The following is a 22304-nucleotide window of genomic DNA, read 5'->3' as shown; positions in this document are numbered from 1 at the left end:
TTCCTTATTAAAAGCTTTGCAATTGTACTGATATTTACCTCGCCTTATATATATTTTAACCTGCATTCATCTGACCCAACCCAGCTCCCCCCCCCCTATTAATTAAACACCTTGAGGCCCAGAACGTAAATTCCATTGTAATCTGGATACTATTACACGATTTTAATGAGCCTGACAATATTTCTTAGAGGTTACCTGTTTAGTATCTTCTCCACGAGCTAAACTGGTATATATATTACGTCACTTTCCGCAATTTTTGGCTAACAAGAAACGAATATATATAGCATAGGAAATCACGAGTTTACTAAGGGTGTGCGATATAAGACTTGCTACTATCATCATATACTTTAATAGTTGAATACAAATTAAGCGATACAACTTAATACGAGGCGACGTGTTGACTTGTTTTGGTGTACGGAATTGGGGCGTGAAATTCAATTAGTATTAACTCCTATTTCTGAAGGTTATTTGCACGAGAGCGTAAACACAGTGCCGGTCAGAATGAGAAAACGTCTTTATTTGTTGTTGGTAAGGAAATCAGGCGTGAAATTAGATTAGACATGGGTCCTATTTCTTGCTGGAGGATACGAGCAAATTTGAGGAGCGAATTTGATCTTATTATAAAGTTTATGGACTCGCAAAATATATATAAATGGAATGAGAATTTATGATTTAATTGATGTTTCTATAATAGTGTTTCTGGACTTGCCAAATACGCGAAAATGACATTAATATATTTCTTGCTGGATTATAAAAGCATATTTGATCTTTATTATTCCTTTTATGGATTCGCAGAATATAAAAAGAAAGGTATTAGAATTTAGTTACTGGATGTATTTCTGGATTTGCCAAGTACGCGAAAATGACATTAATATTTTTTTTTTCGTTTACTAATATATTTCTTGTGAGATGATAGGAGCGAATTTGATCTCTATTATAATATTCTTTGGGCTCGAAAAATGCACGTAAAAAAATATTAGGGTTTAGGATTTATTGATTTTCCTATAGGTAATCAGACATTTAGATTGGCAGAATACGCGAAAATGACACTAATACTTTTCCTTTTTTTTAATATTCATCTGTTAGAATTCAGTTTTGTTCCTATAAAAGTGTTTCTCGATTTGTCAAACACGCGAAAGTGATATATTTTTTTCCTTTTCTTAATATTATACTTTATCTCATATCCACAAATTGTGGAAGCGAAGACAGAGACGTAAAAGCTGGCAAAATACGCAAATATAACCGAAGTTTTTTTCTTTTTATATCTAACAGCTAATGGAAGGGGCAGCCAGGCATCAGAGAGAGACGTAAGGCAAAAAAGACTCAGGAATTCCACACACACCTAATTTAGCAAGGGACGTCCATCCACTCTTCCGTGTCTGGTTTTTGGAGAGTTCACGCGGCTCGCCTTCACCCCTCGACTTCAGTGGAGGAAGATGAGCAAAGGTGAAGAGAGGAAGGTGGGCAGTGTGTGTCATCCGTTAGAGAAGAAGGGGAAAGGAAGAGGAAGGAGGAAAAAAAAGAGGGGCAGGGAAGGAAGATAGTCAATGTGTTCTAACTGTTGTTTAGAGAGGATAAATAAAAAGGATGAGGAGGCAGAAAATAAGCAGAGAGAATTCAGTCAGTCAGTGTGTGTTAACCGTTAAGAGGAGAAGGAAAAAAGCTGAGCTGACAGGCGACAGATGTTTCGTGGGTGACTATGCAGGCAAATATTCTGACGGTGAATGTTAGGACAGAATTCTCAGATGCTTTTGACTTTCACATCAACTATTTCGAAAGGCCAAAAAAGGAGGCTAGTAGAGTTATCATGAGTGTTCCTTCACGTTCATAGCGCAGAAGCCTGATCAAACTACCACCAGGGCTATAAAACTACCCATGGGAATGTTCGCCACAACTCCTATGAAAGCCTTGGTCAAATATATCTGTGCTTGGACGCCGAAATGTTGAAGAATATGACCCCAAGTTAAACTCTTTCAAGGATGGCATATTACGACGCCTCTCCAAACCAACCACAACAAACTGATCACATTTTATAGTCACTTACCACACGAACCAGAAATAAGAGTCACCGCTAATATATATAAATAGTTTCCCGCCTCGTTCTCTTCCCAATCACAACAACAACAAGCACATCTTCATTCCAACTTGTACCGTTAAGTGTATAATGCAAACAACTTCATATATATACAATTACAACAAGATACCATTAGGAAGAAAGACACCCCGCTGATCGCTTATCTGATCCTGTTCCATTTACGAAGATTGTGTGTGTGTAACCAATCAACGTGTGTGTGTGTGTGTGTGTGTGTGTGAGTGTGAGTGTGAGTGAGAGAGAGAGAGAGAGAGAGAGAGAGAGAGAGAGAGAGAGAGAGAGAGAGAGAGAGAGAGAGAGAGAGAGAGAGAGAGAGAGAGAGAGAGAGAGACACACAAAGACAGAGACAGAGAGACGGAGAACAAGGGTATAAGGAGGGAATGCCCGGCCAAGTCATCAGGTCATTATTGCAAACCTTTGTGGACTGTGGCTGAACCTTCCTTCCTTTGTTGCGATGACTCAGACACAAAGAGGAGCCAAGCGATAAACACCTCAGGGAAACGAACAAAGAAGAAACAGAGAAGAAGAGGAAAAAAACAGACAAACATGATATAAAGGAAATCCTTGACCCCTTCATTTTGCGTTCCTTAAAACACACACGAACACACGTACACACGCGCGCACACACACACACACACACACACACACACACACACACACACACACACACACACACACACACACACACTAATAATAATAATAATAATAATAATAATAATAATAATAATAATAATAATAATAATAATAATAATAATAATAATAATAATAATAAAGAATACAGAAAGAGAGATAAAATGAGAGAAAGAAAAGAAAGATAGAAAGAAAGAAAGAGAAGAAGAAAGAAAATAATAATAATAATAATAATAATAATAATAATAATAATAATAATAATAATAATAATAATAATAATAATAATAATAATAATAATAATAATAATAATAATAATAATAATAATAATAATAATAATATGAAAATTCGAACCCAAAACTAAGGATCGTAAAGGGAGGATGAGGACACAAGTGAAAGTGAAGAAGAGGAGGAGGAGGAAGAAGAAGAAGATGAGGAGAAGAAGAAGGAAAAGGAGAAAGAAGAGAAGAAGGGACGTTTTTTAAAAGGATTGGTCACGATTCCTGCAAGCGCGTGGGTAGGGAGGGACAGGAGGAGGAGGAGAAGAAGAAGAAGAAGAAGAAGAAGAAGAAGAAGAAGAAGAAGAAGCGATAGAAGACACGGAAACGGATGTGATGAGAGGATTACATAGGGACTGAAAGAGGACGTGAGTCAGAAGGGAAAAAAAACAGGAGAAAGAGAAAGAAAGGAGAAAGGAAGGACGAGGAAGAGTGAGGGGAATGATAGGTAAATGTTAGCAAGGGAAAGTATGAGAAAATAAATATGAAAGAAAAGACGAATGTGTAAGGGGATAAACAGTAGGAGAAAGGGGAAAAGAAGATAAAAGGAAAGAGAGGAGTGGATATTATTAGAATAGTGAAGAAATTAAACGAAAAAGGAGGAGGAGGAGGAGGAAAAGGAAGGGAAAAATGGAGAGAGGAAACTAGAAAAGGAAATAAAGAAAGTTAAAAGGAAAGGAATAAGTAAAGGAAAACAATTATAAAAAGACACATGCAAAGTAGAAAAGTGAAAAGTTGATAAACAAAAAAGACAGCGAGGAAGAGGAGAAAAAAAGGATAAAAATAAAAGTGGAAATGAAGAAAGTTACAAGGAAAGTGAGAGGTAAAGAGGAGGAGAAAGAGGAGGTGGAGGAGGCGGGTGCGGGGGAGTGAGCAAAGGTGGTCACGGGCTGGTGGATCGAGGCGGCAAGGTCACTAGGAAAGGTGTCACAGAGAGAGAGATTGTGTAAACCACCCTCACAGTCAAGCCTCCACACACTATGACCTCACAAGCTAATACTCTGAAGGCAGACTTACGGAAAACATTAGTCCATATTCATAAACGTATCAGGTTTCCATTACGACTGCTTACCAAGGCCACAGAGAAGATTAATCGGGTTTTCATGGGTGATTTTCCCGTTCAAGATGCAGAAGTCGTGTTGGTCCATATTCGTAAACATATCGGGTTCCCATTACGACTACTTACCAAGGCCACAGAGAAGATTAATCGGGTTTTCATGCGGGATTTTCCCGTTCAAGATACAGAAGCCGGGTAAAACTATCACCAGCATCACAAAACAGTCCATGAAAATCCCAGGAACTTTTACGATGAGAGGCTTTTCAAACAGGCGAACTGAGGTGCAGACTTTTAAGAATACGTTACTTTCTGCTAGAGACTGTACAGGCTATCAGAAACAAGAGTGTGAGTGAGGAGATGCCGTTTTATACAGCAACACACGCAGCTCAATGGCAAAAAGTAAATAAAAACAAAAGAAAAACTCGCTTGCATTCCTCTCCTATATAAGGAAGTAGAAAAGAGTGGCCAAAAGAAAGGTCAATTTCGGATGGAGAGGTGCCTCAATACGTACTCCTCTCTCTCTTGCATCCGTCTCCGCTCCGCTTGTCTTGCCATGACTAGATTTCGACTACTACACAATCACACTCGTCATGCGGGACGTTAGAAGGGCGTGGCTGCTGTCTCCTACGCGGCTTAATCATCGACACACAGCACACGACAGTTAGTTACTCCCGCGGCAAGGCCAGGGAGGCGGTGACAAGAATTTAGACAAGTGATGATCGGAGACAATGGACAAAAAGTGATTGGAGAAAGTAGACACGTGTTGATCAGAGAATGTAGACAAGAGGTGATCGAATAAATGTATATAAAAATGAATCAGAGAATGTAGACAAGAGTTGACCACATAATATAGACAACAGGTGATCAAATACGGTTAAAAAGAGTTGATTAGAAAATAAAGACAAGAGTTAGAGTTTAAAAAGAAGTTGATCAGAGAAGAACATAGACAAAAGGTGATCAAATAACAGTAAAAAGATATTAGAGAATAAATAGAAGGGTTAGAGTGTAAAAAGGAATTGATCGGAGAACAATATAGACAAGAGAAATGTTAGATAGACTTTGAAAAAATAAATAAAAGAGGAATAGGGGAGAAGAGGAAGAGGAAGTGACAAAAGTTGAACAGAGAATATAAAAAAAAGGTGATCAGATAACATAGAAAAAATAAGTTGATCAAAATTGTACTCGAGGCAAAAGTTACATAGTCATTTCAAACACAAACTTAATACAGATTTTTGGAGAGAAGAGGAAGAGGAAGTGACAGAAGCTGATCAGAGAATATAAAAAGAGTGATCAGATAACACACACAAAAAAAAGTTGATCAAAAATGTACTCGAGGCAAAAGTTACTTAGTCATTTCAAACACAAACTTAATATAGGTTTTTGTGCGATCCGATTTCTTAAGCCAGTCATTTCAAACAAGTCCTTTTTTTGTGAGTGTGTTTCTCAAGGTTAGGTCAGGTTAGGTTAGGTTCAACGTTGCCAGATTCTCGTATGCTCAGAACACTACATCAATCATTTTCAGGCCCTCACTCTCAAAACTATCCACCATTAAGCTTCAACTCCAAAATTCGTAAGTTTCAAGTTTAACATAATTATACATATGAAATTAGTCTATCTATCTATCTATCTCTCTATCCACTCCATCACTCCTTCCTTCCTTCCTTCCGCCAGCGCTAAACACAACAACAAAACTTTAAAAGGTTGAAATCCTGAAGATCAAAGTCGCTCCAGAAAAACGTCATGCAGCTCCCAAAAAAACGTTACCCGGAGACTCGCTCAATTTCTCGACTTCCTCAGAAACACACAGGCACAAAAAAAACTCATCTCCATCCTCTTACTTGTAGAGAGAGACTGCCAGCACGTCCCTGCCTCGTCATGTCCAGCAGGAGGAGGAGGAGGAAGAGGAAACGTGGCAGCACTGATAAAGAAGAGACGAAGGAGGAGGAGAAGAACGAGGATGAGAATGAGGAAGAAGGAAGAGGAGAAGAAGGATGGAGGAGGTAGAGGAGGAGGAAACATGGAAGAAAAAGAGGAGGAGAAAGAAAAACAGAAGAACAAGGACGAGAGGGGAGGAAGAGGAGAAGGAAGAAGAGGTAGACGAGGAAGAGAAAACCTGAAAACATGGCAGAAGAAGAGAAGAAGGAAGAGGAGGAGGAGGAGGAGAAGTAGCAACATCAAGTGAAACAAAAAACAAAAGAGGAACGAGGAGGAAGAGGAAGAAGAGGAGGAGGAGGAGGAGGAGGAGGGTGAAGGAATGCGCTGGTGGCACATTATGAGGGCAGGCATGCATCGTGTGGAATGACTTTGCATTACTAACACCTTCCCAATCAATGCACTTCACCTAACATGCCTCACCCACCCCCTCTACTACCTCCTCTTCCCCCTCCTCTTCCTCCTCCTCCTCCTCCTCCCCCTCCTCCTACTAATCAACATGGCTCTCACATTTTCGTTTTCATGTATTTCTTTTTTCCTTTCTGTCCAACACTTCTTATTTTGTCTTTTCTGTTTCCCCTTCAATCATCATCATCTATCTCTACTCCCATTTTCTCTTCTATTCCTCTTCTTCTATCTTCATCTGTCTGTCTAACACTTCTTTTTTCTCTCTCTTCTTATTTCTCCTTCATCTGTATACTTCCTCTTCTCTCCTCTCCTTCTCTTCTTCCTAACTCCATCCTCCTCCTCCTCTTCTCTTCTCCCTTACTTCTCTTTTCTATCTCCTCTCTTTCTAACACACCTCTCCTTTGCCTCTTCTTATTCCATTTATCAACCACTTCATCTATTTATACTTCCTCTTTCTCTTCCTCTTCTCCCCTATTCCTCTTTTCTTTCTCCTGTCTACCCTGTCCCTGTCTCTTTCCTTCCTCTTCATCATCTACTCCTATGTAATTCCTTTACCTCTTTCTCTTCCTCCTCTTCCCTATTCCTTCCTGCCTCCCATTCGTCCCCCATTCGGCTGCCCACACCCATCCCATCTCAAGGCAGGGACGGACCGACACTGATTTATATACACAGTCCACGTCTCGCCTCGGGGACGGTCGCAGGTAGCAGCTTTAGCTTGTGTTGTTGTGTCTAGGATCCACGCGACCTTCGGCAGTCCAGCTTGGGTCGGTATTCTCAGACGCTCCGGCCCGCCTCTCACATCAACGATTTCCAAAGGCCGAAAAAGGAGATCAATCGGGTTCTAATGAGTGTTTCCTTAGGTTCATATCACAGAAGAAGGGTTAAACTACCACCAGGGTCATTAAAATACCCCTGGAAATGCCCAAAACTCCAACGAAAGCCTTGTTAAATATGTGTACCTTCTTGGGCGGCGAGATATTTAAGAATAGGACCCTCAGACGCTCCCGCCTCTCACATCAATTATATCCAAAGGCGAAAAAAGGAGATCAACCGGGTTCTAACAAGTGTTTCCTTAGGTTCGTGGTGCAGAAGAAGGGTCAAACTACCACCAGGGTCTTGTCTAATATATATACTTGGGCGCCTCACTGATTCACTTGAGGTATACGAAAAATCACATGTTAAAACTCCTCCTTCATAAAACCTCTAGCAGTCAATCCAGTCACATTCTTAGTCCCTTTTTATGCGTGTAGTGAAGGTAGCCAAGGTCTTATACAGGTAGGTAGGTGGGAAGGTAGGTAGAAGGGTTGCTATTTTTATCATTATTATGCCTCAGATTCTTACGAGCCCATGCAATACTGCCTTGTACGGGGGAGTGGCCGAAGAACAGGAAGTGTGTGTGTGTGTGTGTGTGTGTGTGTGTGTGTGTGTGTGTGTGTGTGTGTGTGTGTGTGTGTGTGTGTGTGTGTGTGTGTGTGTGTGTGTGTGTGTGTGTGTGTGTGTGATCGAATTTTCTCTGTTTTAATGAACCCATCTTTCTACCTTCCTATCTATCTATCTATCTATTTATCTATTTGCCTATCTATCTACCGTCGCTGTGTACCTAAGGCCCTGAAGGTCGACCCAACGTAGTACATTTACGTAATGACAAGGTTGCCTAGGAACATTTTCTCTCTCTCTCTCTCTCTCTCTCTCTCTCTCTCTCTCTCTCTCTCTCTCTCTCTCTCTCTCTCTCTCTCTCTATCTAGAGAGAGAGAGAGAGAGAGAGAGAGAGAGAGAGAACTTGGCAGGCAGCAGCAAGCACTCCGCCCACGTGCTGCCACCAGGTGCTGCAGGCGGGCCCGGCTGTGCTTCCTCACCCCCCCCCCTCTCTCTCTCTCTCTCTCTCTCTCTCTCTCTCTCTCTCTCTCTCTCTCTCTCTCTCTCTCTCTCTCTCTCTCTCTCTCTCTCTCTCTCTCTCTCTCTCTCTCTCTCTCTCTTCCTTCTGCTCTCCCTTACTCCCTTGCTTCCCCTCTCCCTCATGCTAGCTAAACACTTTATTATCAGTCCCGTTCCCCCTTCCTCCCTCTCTGCCTCTCCTCTCTGTATGTCTTCTCTTCTCTCCCTCATGCAGATCAAACACTCTATAGGCTGTCCAACTCTTCCCCTTCCTCTTCCTCCTCCGCCTCCTCCTCTCCTTTTGTTTTCTTTCTTCCATTCTTCCTTCTTTCCTTGTTTTTTTCTTCTTCCATTTTCTTGCTTCTTTTTCATTTTCTTCCTCCCACTTTTTCTTCTTTCCTTTTCGTTTTTATTCTACTGTGTGTTTTCTTTCCCTTTTGTTTTGTTTTCTACTCTTATCCTTTCCCTTTTTTTCATTTTCTTCCTTCTTTCTTTTCCATTTTCTTCTTCCCACTCTTCCTTTTCTTTCCTTTTAATTTCTTACATTCTTCCTAATCTCCTTTTCTCATTATATCTCGTCCTTGAAAAAGCATCACACACACACACACACACACACACACACACACACACACACACACACACACACACACACACACACAAATTCCCATACATTAATATTACACTATTTACCTAAGCATTCATATTCCCTTAAGTGTAGCCAATGAAATATCCATCCATCTATCTATCTCTCTATCCATCTATTTATCTATCTCTGTGTGTGGCTAGTGAGGGAGGAGTCGCTCTTGGAGGCACGTAAGGCACATAACTGTTACGGATGAGAGCGAAGGTTCGTGTGAGTCCAGCGGCAATGTTTGTTGACGCGAGAGGAACTGAAGTGAGGTGTGTGTGGGGAGGGGGGAGGAGGGGGGCGGTTAAAAGAAGAAATTGTAGTAGTAGTAGTAGTAGTAGTAGTAGTAGTAGTAGTAGTGGTAGTAGTAGTAGTAGTAGTAGTTAGCCGTGATTTTCTCGTAATTAACTGCTCTGCCTTGTCGTCTAACTGTGTGTCTGTGTATGTGTATCTGTCTGTCTGTCTCTGTGTGTGTGTCTGCCTCTGTGTGTGTACGCGATCTTGCTTGCTTGCGGCTCAGTGATGTAAAATAAAAGCAAGTCTTATATACAAAGGCAAGATCTGAGGATAACTGAATCAAGCGGTTGTCAGGAACAGTCAACGTCCCTTCTGAGTGCTGAGTGTGAGTGTCTGTCTAAGGTAACGTGTGCTTGAGGTCCAGTGGTGTGTAGGGTATAGAGGTGGTGTACAAAGTGCTGTGTTGGTGTTAAGTATACTAAAGTGTTGTGTCAATGTTCTTGTCTCAATGCCCAAAGGAAGGTACCCCGCTGTCTGTGTGTGTGTGTCTAAGGTAACGTGTGCTTGAGGTCCAGTAGCGTGCAGGGTATAGAGGTGGTGTACAAAGGGCTGTGTTGGGGTTAAGTATATCAAAGTGTTGTGTAAGTGTTCTAATCTCAATGCCCCATGGAAGGTACCCCGCTGTCTGTGTGTGTGTGTCAAAGGTAACGTGTGCTTGAGGTCCAGTGGTGTGCAGGGTATAGAGGTGGTGTACAAAGGGCTGTGCTGGGCTTGAGTGTTCTGAGAGGTCGTTAGGATGAGTCAATGTCCTTTTCCCGGTGCCCCAAGGAAGGTTAACCGCTGTCCACCTCCCTGCCGCCGCCCTGGGACAAATACTACCTTCTCCTTTCCGTCTCTCTCCTTCCTAACCTCTCCTGTCTCCTTTTTTCTGCCTCTTTCCTCATCTTCTTCCTACCTTAACTCTCCTCTCGCTTGCCTTCTCCTTTATTCTTCCTTCCTCTTCTCCCTCCTTACTAATCTCTCTCAAGCTTCTTCCTTTCTGTCTTCCTCCTCATCTCTTCTTCCTCCCTTCTAACCTCTCTCCTGACTTCCTCTTCTTCCTCCCTTCCTAACCTCTCCCCTTGTTTATCTACACCTTGATCATCTCCTTTCACTCTCCCTCCCATCTCCCTTACACCATTCTCTTTCTTGCCTCCCTTCCATGATAAGCCCACAAACTCATAGCTAACACCGATACAAGACAACTTAAAGGGCATAGATACAAAAGCCACCCATACTACGTCTATATAAGAGTAATCCCTGTCTTAACAACTATAGCTGGACACACTGAGTAATAGGAGCGATAAGACTCATAAGAGACACGTATAAGAGCCGAGGAGTATAAGGAACTGCATGATAAAGGGGAGTTCAAGGAGTAATCGTTGAGACCCTTTGTTAAGACTGGAAGTGGACGCCGCCGAAAGGAGCGGATGTAAGCAAAAACGGAGGAGGAGAACAAAGTAAAGGATTGTTAACGTAAAGGAAAGACTGCGAGGAGAGGGCAAGATAGGGGGAAGAGGGGCAAGAAGACAGACATACGGACGGAGACAAAGGATTAGAGACAGACGGTGGAATAAGATGAAGAGGCGTGACAGACAAAGGAGGATATTGAGGTACCTGTGTAGGGCGTAGCACAGGTAAGGCAAGGTAAGGAGGGCAGGTGGGAGGCTAGAGCACCTGACGGGAACCAAGGGACAAGGGGACAGAAAGTGAAAGCGAGAAATGGATGAGTGGTGGGTGTGGCGAGAGAGAGAGAGAGAGAGAGAGTGTTTATAATATATGGGAGGAGGGAAGGAGGGAGGGAAGGAAAGAAGGAAGGAGGAAACAGGTGGATCAAGGCATTCATATTTATAAGTGTTTACAATGCGTAATAGAGAGAGATTGTGGGGGGGAGGGATTAGTGTGTGTTTGTGTGTGTGTGTGTGTGTGTGTGTGTGTGTGTGTGTGTGTGTGTGTGTGTGTGTGTGTGTGTCAGTTTCCTTTTCCTTCAAGCATTACTGAAACTCACTGTTCCTTATCACTCTCTCTCTCTCTCTCTCTCTCTCTCTCTCTCTCTCTCTCTCTCTCTCTCTCTCTCTCTCTCTCTCTCTCTCTCTCTCTCTCTCTCTCCTCCCCCTTCCACCCTAGATAGTCAGAGGGCGTGAAGCTATGCCAGTCAACAAGAAGTCAGGGGTCACGAAAGCAAGGCATAGACCCAGCAGACCCTATTTCAGAAGGAGCCTTGAAAGGGAAACAAAGGAGTGGCCTAATAGTGAGCTGGTCTGATCTCAGTGGTCTGGCAGTGTGGGTCAAGGTGGGGTGGTCAAAAGTATCTAGCCGGTCTTTATTTCAAGTCCTTTGTGAGGGAAAGAATGGGTGAAAAGGGAATGGTCTGGGTGGGTGGGTGTGGTGATCGAAGCGGCGATTGTTGGCATGTCTTGAGAGGTTTGGCAGGATGGGTCAAGGGTAGGTTAGGTCAGATTAGGTAATAGGGGCGGTGAGTGGGATGTCTTGAGAGGCTTGGCGGCATAGGTCAACAAAATAATGCCTTAAAATCTAGAACGTCAACAAAGAGAGATTTTCTGCACTTTTTTTGCTAGCCCCGCCTCCCCACACACACACACACACACACACACACACACACACACATACACTCACACACACACACATCTTTTTTTCTCCCTTTTTATTCATCTCCTTAATGTTACTGCCTCTTCTGTTTTTCAAAGCCATATCTGCTTATTGAGGGGACTGTTTAGATCTATACCAATTATTTACTTCTTCCTTGGTGCCCTTTCGTGAATCTCAATAAAAAATGGAAATGAAAATAATGAGTAATAACAATAGTAACATTAAGAGTAAGAGAAAGGAGAGGAAAAAGAACAAGAACAAGAAATATAATAATAATAAGAAGAAGAAGAAGAAGAAGAAGAAGACGAATAAGAATAAGAAGCATAAGTGTATCAGGCACGCGACCTTCACTTGGGCAAGACTCTGAAATCACGAAGGCTGAACACCTCGAGGCCAAGACAAGCCAACCGACCAATCCCTTCACCCACAGCCTCTCCCCCTCTCCTCCCTCCTTTCCTCCCCCCATCTATATCCTCCACCACCTCTAGTTCCCCCACCTACAGACTCTACCTCCCCTTCCCTTCTCCCCTCTATCTTCCTTCCTTCTGTCTCCACCTCCACCTCCAGTCCCTTCACCCACAACTTCTCCCCTCTCTCACCCTTCCCCTTCCTCCCTCTTTCTTCAAATAAAATAAATGATAAAATAATAGAAAATGGAAACGATAAAATAACAAATAAGATGAAAAATAAACAAAATCAATCAATAAAAAGTAAATTAAAGAATAAAATAATAGAAAACGAAAAAATAAAATAGAAAATCGGATAAAAAATAGATAAATAAAATTAAATAATCACTAAAAAAAAAAAAAAAATACAACTTATACTTCTCTCCCCTTCTCTATCTCCCTCACTCACTCCACCACCACCACTACCACCACCACCACGACCATCACCCTCACCCCCACTAGCTAAGGTCTTCTTCCCTCATGACCACACCTCCACCACCACCCTCGTGACCACACCTGATTGCTAGTTAGTCGCAGGTGACCTCAGTAACGTCCTAATTAGTAAGAGGTTTCCCATATTGCTTTGGCCTTGCTCTCTCTCTCTCTCTCTCTCTCTCTCTCTCTCTCTCTCTCTCTCTCTCTCTCTCTCTCTCTCTCTCTCTCTCTCTCTCTCTCTCTCTCTCTCTCTCTCTCTCTCTCTCTCTCTCTATCTATCTATCTATCTATCTATCTATCTATCTACACACACACACACACACACACACACACACACACACACACACACCATACATACATAACCTACTTACTAATGGTCTATTTTGCCTAAGGGAGGGTGGGAAGGAGAGTGAGGGAAGGTAGGGAGGGAGGGAAGAAAGGGAAACTTAAGGGAAATACCTGAACGAGAGAGAGAGAGAGAGGTTGATTGCATAATTATTATACCTGTGCTCACGTCATCGAGGAGGAGGAGGAGGAGGAGGAGGAGGAGGAGGAGGGAAAAAAGAAAAAAATCAACGTATGATCAAGGATAAGCAAGAAGGAGAGAGAGAGAGAGAGAGAGAGAGAGAGAGAGAGAGAGAGAGAGAGAGAGAGAGAGAGAGAGAATTACGTAATATTGGACATCACACTTCATCATCTCTCTTTTCCATTTTCTTTATCCAGAGTGTCTCCCTTTTTTTTCCTTTCTTTTTCTTTTCTTCTTTTTTCTTTCCTTTCCATTTTCCCGTTTCTCTTTATTTTCGTTTTTTTTTTCCTCATTTTCTTCTTTGGCTTCTATTTTATTTTACTCCTCTGCCCTTGCCCTGTCTCTGTCTCAACCCCTAATTATTCTACCCTTACCCCTGTCCCTACTACTGTCCCTCATCCTACCCCTTACTCCTGCTCCCCTGCCTCGGTTCCTGCCCTTACCCCTGTCCCTGTCTCTGTCCTTCTTCTTGTTCGTGTCCCTAATTTTGCCACTGTCCGTAATATTACCCCTGTCCCTACCTCTTACGCCTGTCCCTATTAGTACTGCCACTCCTCCCCATCCCATGTCCGACCTCCCTCTGACCCCCATCATTATGCAACAAGGTACAGCTTTACACCCGAGCAGACACGCGCGGCGGACAGGTAGCGGCGTAGCGGGGCTGTGTTATCATGTCCATCACGAGGCACGCTACCTATGCACCTCTCTCTCAAGGGCGCCGTGCTGCCCGTCCATAGTGAAGAGTTGAGATTGATAAAGGTGCGAAAAGTAAAGTGTTGGTATAGTTAAACAAGGCGCCATTCTGTGTGTTGTTAGCGAAGTAAAGAGTGCTGAAGTTATGAGAAGTAGTGTATAGCACCTCGTCATTCTGTGTCCTTAGTGAAGTTAAAAAAGAGACAACGTAGCGAGAAGTTAAGTATTGGTAGAGTAAGTCAAGGGCGCCATTCTGTGTCCTTCGTATGAAAAGTAAAGATTGATAAAATTGTGAGAAGTAAAGAATTAGTAAAGTATAACACGCTGCCGTTTTTGTGTCCTTAGTAAAAAGTAAATATTGATAAAGTTACGAAAGTAAAGTAATGGTAAAATTTCCATTCTTCCTTTAGTAAATTAAAAAGTAATGAATTTATAAGAAGTAAAGTTTAAGTAAAGCAAAAAACCGGCGTCATTCTATCCGTCGTAATGCAAAAAGTTATTAAGAAGTTGTGAAAAGTATGCATGATCTTCACCTGCCTAGCGACGCCCTACTGTCCCTTTACCTCGATTCTATACATGTTTTCCTGCTGTCTTGCAAGCTAACCTGATACCCTGTTACCTTCAATCACCAGCTGTTTGTTTACTCTTCACCTGGCAAGCGACGCCCTACTGTCTCTTTTACTTCGATTCTCTACGTACATGTGTTTCCTTGCTAACCTGACCGCCTGTTTACATCGGTTACCCGCTGTTTGTTTAGTCTTCACCTGTCTAGCGACCCCCTAATGTCCCTTTATTTCGATTTTAATATGTATACGTGTTTCCCTTCTAACCTGACCGCCTGTTTACGTCGATTACCCGCTGTTTGTTTAGTTTTCACCTGGTTACCGACGCCCTCCTGTCCCTTCCCCACCGCCCCGCCCAAGGAAGCATCCACGCGTCAGCTCGTCTCGTCCTAAAGGGCATCACCAAGGCGGGGTTTGCGTGCCACTGTTTTTGTGTAATCGACTGAACCTTGAACGCCTTCTACCCCAAGCCTCACTCCGCCTGGTCCCCGCTCCTTGGTCCCTATACGTATACTCGCCCAAACTTCTCTGCTTCTTCTTGTTCCTTAAGTTTTCTCCGTTTCTGGACAAAAGTTTACGTTTCACTTGGTTTTGCGTCTCTTTCTGCCAAGCCCCGTTCCCTTGAGATCGTCTTTAGTGTGATATCCGTATCTCCTATAGCTCTGATCTCCGTCTCCTCCTTTCCTTCAACCTACCACTTCCATTCTCTGTATATCCATTCCCATATACTGCTTGTTCCTTCTCCTAACGTGCCCGTATCAGAACAGCCTCCCATCCACACCACGCATCCCTCTCAGCATTCTCATTGCCACAAAACGAACACAATTTTTCTTTTACAATAAAGGAAGCAGCTCAAGGGCAAAAATGAATGCACATAAAATCCTGCATAACAGGATGGCATTCAAACGTATCCAACTCCGACTGCCTAACGCAACACCCAATACTGCGAGAGTGACATAACATATTTAAATAGTGAGGGGGGGTCCAAGTTTGTTACGGTGCTGTTAGTTTATAGAATAACCCAAAAATGTTATGACGAAAGTGTTCTCCCTGCCGCCGGGGAGCGTAAAGAGCCATGAATCAGTGAGCGATGAGGCAACCCGACCAGCGTTGCTCCACCGCCGCCCCGCGAGGGACAAGCGTTGTCTCGCGCCAGGCACGCGACAACATAACTGTGAGGTGGCTGTGAGGTGGTTGTCGGTTACCTGCCACCCACCCACACCCCGGCAAGGCTCCACGCACCCCCGTCATCACTGCCACATGATTCACCCACATAATATACACCTCCTGCCCAGCCCCCCACCCACACCCACATCACCTCGCCCTGTCATCACCACAGAGCAGGCAACACACAAGCTGAGATAAATGTACAAAACAGCACCAGCACTGACCTTTCATGCTCTGGGTTCTCTTGACAGCCCCGGCGAGTTTCTTGTCGGTGATGACGGTGGTGCTGGTGGTGGTGGAGGTGGTGGTGGAGGAGGTGGTGGTGGTGAGGGCCACCATGGCACACGCGGCGGCGAGGCCCTGGTACACCACGCACGTCTTGGGCGGCTCCACCTTGTTGAAATCGATGAATTCAAACTCACTCTCGGCGTCGGACCACGTGAAGGAGAAGCAGTCGTCCGCGACCACGTGCTCCGTGGCCTGAGGCACGGCGGCAGCGCTCTCCGGGGCCGCGGCGGGGTCTGCGGCCTCGCGGATCACGAGCGGCTGCAGCTTCTGGCCGTCCTGCGGCGGATGGGCGGCGGCCTCTGCCTCGGGAGGGTTGAGGTACTTGTCCCCGAGTAGGTCCTGGAACGTCTTAGGAGATTGAAGGCCACCTGAGCCGCCGCCGCCGTCCACGCCGGCAGAGATGCGACGCCTTGGCACGGCTCGCGGTGCCCTGACCGACGTGGAGGTCAGGAGGGGGTCCGCCTGGGAGGCAGACAGTGAGCGACCTCGGGGCTTCCGCCTGGTCTTGACGGGGGACCTGCTGCCCCGCCCTCCCCGCGGCAGGAACAAGTCATAGTCCAGGTTGTTCAGATCTGAGTCTGTTTCCGAGAAGGACTCAAACTCCTCGTTTTGGCGGATGTCGTCGTCGGAGAAAGACTCTGACAGGGGCGCGTCGCGCCCCTCCACGTGAGTCTGCACGTCACTGTGGCTCATGCTCTTCTTGACCCTCGCGTCGCCGCCGCCGTGCGTGCCAGAGCCCCGAGACTCCGCTGAGGTGGGCGTGTGCCGCGCCAGCCTCTTGCCCACCTTGCTGCACAGCCTCACGCCCGCCGGGGAGGTGGCGGGGTAGGAGTACCTGGTGGGCCGCCGCGGCGCAGAGTCCGCCTCCTCTTCCTCGGCCTCAGCATTCCCGGCGGCCTGGACCTGCACGTGCAAGCCTCCGCCCTCCGCCCCCGCCTCATCGGCTCCCTCCTGAGGCTGCCGCGCTACGGACTTGGTTCGCATCGGCCCAGCCTTGCGCGTCACCTCCATGTTGTCGTCCTCCTTGATGGTGACGACAGTGACGCCGCCCGCGACTTTCATCCTGGGGCTCGCGGGGCTCCTCGTCGCTGAGTCGTCGCCAGAGTGATCGCTGTCGTCGATGAAGGGGATGGAGTCAACGGAGTCCATAGGCCGCCGCCTGCTGAGCCTCGCCTGGGTGGCCGTCGACCGAGTCAGCGCCAGAGGGTTCTCAGCCGCCAGGTTTTTAAGGTTGTGCCCTTCCTCCTCCTGGGCTCGGCTGTTCGTGGCCTGCTCCTCTTCCTTCACCTGTTGAGTGGCCGGGCACGTGTCCTGGTCCTCATCCTGTTCAGTCGCAGGGCGGGCGCTGTTCGCTTTGACCAGATCGTCACAGTTTTCGTAGATGGGCTCTTCAGCGGCCTCGTCCTCGCTCCGCCGCATCGCCTGGCACACGTAGATGGCCTCCACACACTGGTCGTTCTCCAGGTACTCGTCGCCGGAGGTACTCGGCAGTGCGTCGTAAATGAACTTGATCTCGCCGCCTCCTCTCTCCTCCTTCTCGAGACTAAAGTAGCCTCCCTCGGGTTCTTCGTCCTCCTCCTCCTCTTTCGCTTTCTCGTGGCCATGTTGAGTGGAGTGAGATTTCCGGTTTTTCCCAGTCTTCTTACGCGAGCGACTGCGAGCCTCGTCACCGCTGGGCTTGTCCTTCTGGTTATCCACGGAGTCCTTTGGCCCAGCATCATCTGCCTTCTTCTTCTTCTCCTCCTCCTCGCCCTTTCCCTTCTCGCCGGGGCCTGTGTTGCCGCCGACGGATACCTTTGACACAGACTTCCTGGCGCGTGAGGCGGACCGAGATCTTTGCGGCTTCTCCGGGGCGTCTCCAGCCTTGTCCTTGGAGAGGTACATGTTGTCGACGGTGCTGGCACTGCGAACCCTCGATTTTTTGGCCGCCAGCTTGTCGGAATCGCTGAGAAAAGTCGACGGTCGGTCACTATTACTGCCGAGGCTGTGGCGGTGCCTCCTCGCTGCGGCTCGCCCTTCTCGCACCCCTAAAAAAGACCTCACCCGCTCGCTTTTGGTGCTCTGAAGGGACAGCTCACCCTCGCTGGCCGGGTTGTATATGCCATCCCTCTTGCTCTCTGGGTTCCTGTCTTTCTTCTCCCGCTTGTTGCTGCTGGACTTCCTCTTTCCGCCGATGTCTATGTCTTGGAAGGACACGCCAGAGACAGCCTTGTACACCGTGGTCTTCCTCTGGGCCAGCATGAAGTGTGACGGCGAGAACACCTTGTTGATCACGGGGACGAGTCGCTGCCTCACCCCGGCCCCGCTGTCACCCTCACCCTTCTTCCCCTTCGAGTCTGACCCGCTCGAGGGGGAGAGAAACACCTTGAACTCATTACTGGCATCCATGACGTTGTGTGGAGGTGCTCAAGAGGGGACAAGGCTTAGGTAACAGGTAACTGCGAGGCTCCTGGAGCAGTCATGGTCACGCCCTCCCTTCGTACGGTCCCAACACGTCACTCGGCATGCATCTCCCCACGTGAGGGACGGCTAGGAGGCTCCAGTACAGTAACGGGGCACGGTGTCTACGAGCGTGCCACTGCCCTGACCTGCCCTCTGCTTGCTGGTCCTGGCGGGGAAGAAACGCCAACGGTAACAACACAGACAGACAGATAGACAACACAAACAATTGCAGGCAGACAGACAAACAGATTGACAGACAAAAATACACATTTGCAGACAGACAGACAGACACACATTTACAGACAGACAGGTGAATATAACAAGATGAAAAGACGAACTGGCTGACTAGCTTAGACAGATTGATAGGTAGATAGATAGAAAGATGAGAGAGATGACAGATAGATAAAAATACATATATCGACATACTGGTGAATATAACAAGATGAAAAAACGAACTGGCTGACTAGCTAAGACAGACAGATAGATAGATGCAGAGATAGATAGATGAGAGAGACGACAGATAGATGAAAATACATTTAAATAGATAGAATCATGTCTGAAGATGTAGTGTGACAATTCCGAAACTGTCGCGAATGAACAAGACTATTTTCAAGTGGTGGTAGTAGGCTACTCTCCGTCACACGGTCCCGCTTTCTGAAGGATGTCTCAACTAGGCTATTATTTTGCATTTAATAAGAATACTAAGTTATTATTTTGCATTTAGGAAAACCAGGCTATTATTTTACATTTAGGAATACTAAGCTATTATTTTGTCTTTAAAACTGCACATATACGAAGACTATTATAGTACATTAGTCGAATAATAAATATGACTGGTAAGTTGGTGTTACTTTAGCGTGCGGTCTACAGCAGTAGTATTTATACCTGTAAGCCTATGTATGTATGTATGTATGTATGTATGTATGCATGTATGAATGTATGTATGTATGTATGTATATATGTATGAGGAGGAGGAGGATAATAATGATGATGATAATAATAATAACAACAATAACAATGATTTGTAAGCATGTATATATGTTGGTATAGCCATCAGCAGTAGTAAGAGCAGTAATTTCAACGCCACACACACACACAACCCCCGTCCTGCCCGCCTCACCTGTGTCCTGCCTGTATGGGTCAGCGCAGGTCGGGCCGCCAAGGTGTCCTGCTTGCCTCGCCTATTCCACACACAGTATCCACTACAATCCAGCCTCGCGCCCCGCCACGACACACCACGCGAGGACACCGACGAATGACAACGATCACAACGATAAGATGCCGTTCATGTGGGCTGAAGCGCGCGAGCGACACACCTTCACCACACCACTGCACCAGACACACTGACAGCACTCCGCCATGGTCACGTGACCGCTGCCACGGCCCGCGAGGACGCGCCCCCCAGCGCGGGCAGCCCACTGATCACTTGTGACGACAATGTCATCACAAGACCAAGAACAAGAAGAACAAGACCAAGAACAAAAAGTACAAGATGAACTGATTACTTTGCTTCTTGTCAAAATACATCGAGTGTTTGGCAGATCCATCTCCATCACCATGACCTCCCAGAGTGGCAAGGTGAACCATCAAAAACCCACACATATGACCCATTTGACCAGTGTCTAGGGCAACACTTTGGACATAACCTACCATCTCAGCCTCATATAACATCTCCATCACTTACCATCACCATGACCTCCCAGAGCAGCAAGGCAAATCATCACAAAGTCACACATGCGACCCATTGGACCAGTGTCTAGGGCAGTGCTGTCCAAACTTTTTCGCCTATTGTACCCTTTATTACCTTCTCCTACTGTTACGTACCCCCTATGGCTGATTAAACTCAGTTATATTATATTATATTTATATTATATTTAGGTACACGTACATTACGCGTCCTTCCTAGGTACCCGTCCCTTCCTCTCTCTTTTCCTTCATATAACATGGGAAGTTTCTGTTGTATTTACCTAGTTGTATTTACCTAGTTGTGACCACGGGAAAAGAGCTACGCTCGCTCTGTCCCGTCTCCATATCCACTCTTATCCAACTCTTCCTTAAAATCATGAATGTTTCTTGCACAAACCACCTCCTCCTTCAGTCTATTCCAAAGCTCAATGCTTCTGTTTGGGAAGCTAAACTTTTTCACATCTATCCTGTACGTGGTCGCCCTCAACTTCTTTCCATGAAAATTATGATGTAATCTATCTTGATTTTAGTAAAGCGTTTGACAAAGTTCCTCACCAACGACTGTTGCTTAAATTACAGGCTCACGGAGTAGAGGGTAAAGTTTTGAACTGGGTCAAGGCGTGGCTTAGCAATAGGAAGCAAAGAGTGCAAATCAATGGTAAAAGATCTGACTGGGGATGTGTTACGAGTGGGGTCCCACAAGGTTCGGTATTAGGTCCACTTTTGTTTATTATTTATATCAATGACTTAGACACAGGAATTAGTAGTGATGTTAGTAAATTTGCAGATGATACCAAGATCGGTAGAGTAATTGAGTCGGATCAGGACGCTAGTATTCTCCAAGGTGAACTCAACAGATTATATGACTGGGCGGATAAATGGCAGATGGAGTTCAATGTAGGGAAGTGCAGTATTCTGAGTGTAGGTAGGAACAACCCCTCACATAACTATTGCTTAAATGACACTCTCATAAGTAGGTCTGGGTGCGAGAGGGATTTAGGGGTCTTAGTGAGCTCTGATCTCCGTCCAAGGGCACAATGCATTCAAGCTAGAAATCGAGCTAATAGGGTACTGGGATTTATTTCAAGGAGCGTAAGCAACAGAAGCCCCGAAGTCTTCCTCAAACTATATTTAGCATTAGTTAGACCTCATCTTGACTATGCGGTTCAGTTCTGGTCACCCTACTATAGAATGGACATCAAAATGTTAGAATCGGTGCAGAGAAGGATGACTAAGATGATTCAGGGGTTGAGAAACTTGCCAAACGATGAAAGACTCAAACAGTTAAACTTGCATTCTCTAGAAAGGCGAAGGGTGCGTGGAGACATGATCGAGGTTTATAAATGGATGAAGGGCTTTAATAAGGGAGACATTCATAAGGTTTTGTTGGTAAGAGAACCGGGTAGGACACGAAGTAACGGGTTTAAACTGGATAAATTCAGATTCAACAGGGACATAGGCAAAAATTGGTTTACTAACAGGGTGGTGGATGAGTGGAATAGGCTTAGCAGTCATGTGGTGAGTGCCAATACAATTGTCACATTCAAAAATAGACTAGATAAATTCATGGATAGCGATATTAGGTGGGGTTAGATACACGGGAGCTTAGGGTCAAAGGAGCTGCCTCGTACAGGCCTACCGGCCTCTTGCAGACTCCTGCGTTCTTATGTTCTTATGTTCTTATGTCCTCTTGTTTCTCTCTCGTTCCACACACACACAGGTCCTCTCTGTCCAAAGGTTCCACTCCGCTCGCCATTCTGTACACCGCTATCAGATCTCTTTCTCTTCTTCTCTCCAGGGTTGTGAGCCCCATGCTATTGAGTCTCTCCTCATAAGTCCGATCTCTAAGTTCCGGAACCATCTTAGTTGCCACTCTCTGCACTCTTTCCAGCTTCCTTATGTTCTTTTCGTGAATAGACCAGAGCACTGCTGCATACTCCAACTTTGGCCTTATCATAGTAACTATTCTTTTCTTCATCATCTCCTTATCCAAGTACACAAATGCCGTCCTTATGTTCCTCAGCAAATTCAGAGTTTGTCCCGTTATCCTGATGTGTTTGTCCGGTGACATGTTCTCTGAGACAGTCACTCCCAAATCTTTTTCCTTCACTCCTCTGCATATTATCTCACTTCCCATCTTATAATCAGATTCACATCTACCACTCCTACCAAACTCCATTTTTTTACATTTCCCAAGGTTGAACTCCATCTGCCATGTACCACTCCACTCCCATATTCTATCCAGGTCCCTTTGCAATGCCTCACAGTCCTTCAC

General features: G+C 45.4%; 1 protein-coding gene across 1 annotated transcript in view; it reads right to left on the bottom strand.

Annotated features, from left to right (window-relative positions):
* LOC127001791 (ABC transporter F family member 4-like) overlaps positions 1-19741 on the bottom strand; it is a 99138-nt gene extending 79397 nt beyond the window's left edge. The window contains exons 1-2 of the mRNA XM_050867006.1: positions 19464-19741; positions 15838-18509 (exon numbers count right to left, since the gene is read on the bottom strand). Of these exons, the coding sequence (XP_050722963.1) occupies positions 15838-18289 (2452 nt within the window). The 5' untranslated portion in view covers positions 18290-18509; positions 19464-19741. The remainder of the gene's footprint in view (positions 1-15837; positions 18510-19463) is intronic.
* Between the last annotated feature and the right edge of the window lie 2563 nt (positions 19742-22304).

The sequence above is a fragment of the Eriocheir sinensis genome, chromosome 1, assembly GCF_024679095.1.
Source record: "Eriocheir sinensis breed Jianghai 21 chromosome 1, ASM2467909v1, whole genome shotgun sequence".
Lineage (NCBI taxonomy): Eukaryota > Metazoa > Arthropoda > Malacostraca > Decapoda > Varunidae > Eriocheir > Eriocheir sinensis.
The sequence above is the reverse complement of the archived record's forward strand: the minus strand, read 5'-3'. Positions and strand labels throughout refer to the sequence as shown.